General features: G+C 48.9%; 1 protein-coding gene across 3 annotated transcripts in view; it reads left to right on the top strand.

Annotated features, from left to right (window-relative positions):
* cbfa2t2 (CBFA2/RUNX1 partner transcriptional co-repressor 2) overlaps positions 1-2,500 on the top strand; it is a 40,593-nt gene that overhangs the window by 37,665 nt on the left and 428 nt on the right. For all 3 annotated transcript variants that reach the window (XM_076268178.1, XM_076268180.1, XM_076268179.1), the window contains exons 10-11: positions 225-415; positions 950-2,500. The exon at positions 950-2,500 is cut by the window's right edge and continues 428 nt beyond it. In XM_076268178.1, the coding sequence (XP_076124293.1) occupies positions 225-415; positions 950-1,285 (527 nt within the window). In that variant the 3' untranslated portion in view covers positions 1,286-2,500. The remainder of the gene's footprint in view (positions 1-224; positions 416-949) is intronic.

Genomic DNA, 2,500 nt, shown 5'->3' with positions numbered 1-2,500 from the left:
ATTTACTTGTGTAGAAAAGCATGGCTAGGAGACACATATGACCTTGAATGTCCCCTTGGGAATCAATAAAGTATCTATCTATCTATCTATCTATCTATCTATCTATCTATTCTCACTATCTATGTCCGTGCTGTGCAGACCCATATCTATGCACCAAGCGATGACAATAACAAAATGTGTTAGCAATGCAACATGCTAATTTGTCTGTGTGTGTGTGTGTGTAGAGGAAGCAGTGAACGAGGTGAAGCGTCAGGCCATGGACGAGGTACAGAAGGCGGTGGCCGAGGCCGAGCACAAGGCCTTTGAGATGATCACCGCAGAGAGGGCCAAGATGGAGAAGACTCTGGCCGATGCCAAGAGGAAGGCCACAGAGGACGCCATCCAGGTCATCAACGAGCAGGAGGACTCCAGCGAGGTGAGCAGTGGACGCAAGAGTCCCTTGCACGAATAAACACTCATGCTCAACCACACACACACACACACACACACACACACACACACACACCTGAATTCACACATACAAGCACACACATACATCACAGGCATGAATACACACGTTCATCCATGTATACACACATGCATCCAGCTCGCCACCTCACTCACATGCAATCTTATTGCTCCACATGCATGCACTGAGTGCACCAACTAACAGGAGTATACTATTCATCCCTACTCACTGAGTGCACCAACTAACAGGAGTATACTATTCATCCCTACTCACTGAGTGCACCAACTAACAGGAGTATAATATTCATCCCTACTCACTGAGTGCACCAACTAACAGGAGTATACTATTCATCCCTACTCACTGAGTGCACTAACAGGAGTATACTATTTATCCCTACTCACTGAGTGCACTAACAGGAGTATACTATTCATCCCTACTCACTGAGTGCTCCTGGTGTCTCCTGAATGCATCTTTTTAATTTGCCTGCCTGTTTCTCCGCAGTGCTGCTGGAACTGCGGTCGCAAGGCCAGCGAGACGTGCAGCGGCTGCAACGCAGCGCGCTACTGCGGCTCCTTCTGCCAGCACAAGGACTGGGAGCGGCACCACCTCATCTGCAGCCCCACCCTGCAGGCGCAGCCCAAGCCCCTGTCCCTGTCCGCCGTCGCTGCCCTGAGCGCCCGCCTCCTGGCCAAGGCCCCCGAGAGCGCCCCGGCGGCCCCCAGCCCCAACGCCGGAGCGGCCGCGGCCGCAGGCCTGGACAAGGCCACCTCCAGCACCTCCAGGGCGTCCACGCCCTCCACGCCCTCCGCCTCCACCCCAGAGGCCAACGGACACTAGAGCGCGATGGTGGTGGTGGTGGTGGTGGTGGTGGGGGGGGTTGGGTGGATGACGCGGCTGCGGAACTGCAGCAGAGACACATGGGAAACAGGAAGAGCATGGAGGAGCCATGAGATGCTATGTATAGGAACTTAAAGAAGCGCGAGCACAAAGCGGATGGTGGGAAGAGCAGCTGTGGAATCAGGAGGACAACTGCTGCTGTTTAGGTTTGATGACATCGGAGGAAACGGCACGGACTTGAAAACACATCATGATCAGTTGGAGAAATGGACAATCCTCCAGAAGAGTCGACAGTGTGTGTGTGTGTGTGTGTGTGTGTGTGTGTGTGTGTGTGTGTGTGTGTGTGTGTGTGTGTGTGTGTGTGCGCATGCACTTCTTCACCTGATGATGTTGGCCAGCAGAAAGCATGGAAAGAAGACACTTGATTTTTCATGTCCGAGTTTCCTCGTTGGTGGCAACAGTAACCATGGCGAATTCCCTGTGTTTTTCCCTTCTGTGTCATCAGCTGTGGACTGAGGAAGAGAACTGATAAACATTAATATTGTCTCACCAGATCAGAAGACATTTACTAGTAACATGAAATGCTCTCCTACCTTTCTATTATTATTGTATAGTATTTGGTGTTGTTCATTGTAATGCACGCACAAATTATCGTCAGGTTGGTGAGCGTGAATTTGTATGTATGTGTTGTTCTGCCCGAATGTGAGTTTGTGTGTCGGTACTTATGTAAAATAGATGAGGGGAGGTTTAGGAGGACTCTGAGGGTTCTTTTCTTCTGTTTAAATGAAATGACATTTACAGTTTAAAGCATTTGTGTAATATCAGAGCAATATAAAGAACATGTTCAGGAATCATGCGCAATCATGTGTGGCCAAAGTCTCATTGTCTAACGGTTGTATTTGACGCATGGATAGGCTTGACATTAAAGCTACATGGAAAGAGCTCATGTCATCATCATCATCATGTCATCATAAAGAGCTTATGTCATCATAAAGTGTCATCATCATGTCATCATGAAGTGATGGTCACAACACAAGGATGTGGAAGCACAACTCGAAATCACATCACGTAAACAACAGAAAAATGCTTCATATTTACTCATCATTGGTAACAAAATCAACAACCTGTGAAGGCAGCCTCTCAGACCATCCAATGCTGGGACTGGTGGGTGGTTTCACAGTGTGGGTGTTGACCTGGGTGCTATTTAATGTTCAG

Source organism: Alosa pseudoharengus, unplaced genomic scaffold (assembly GCF_046254945.1).
Source record: "Alosa pseudoharengus isolate Yale_2024_CS ecotype anadromous, Long Island Sound unplaced genomic scaffold, YU_APseudo_1.1 YU_APseudo_1.1_scf_5, whole genome shotgun sequence".
NCBI classification, from domain to species: domain Eukaryota; kingdom Metazoa; phylum Chordata; class Actinopteri; order Clupeiformes; family Clupeidae; genus Alosa; species Alosa pseudoharengus.
Note: the sequence above shows the minus strand (reverse complement) of the source record. Positions and strands in the feature narration are given on the sequence as shown.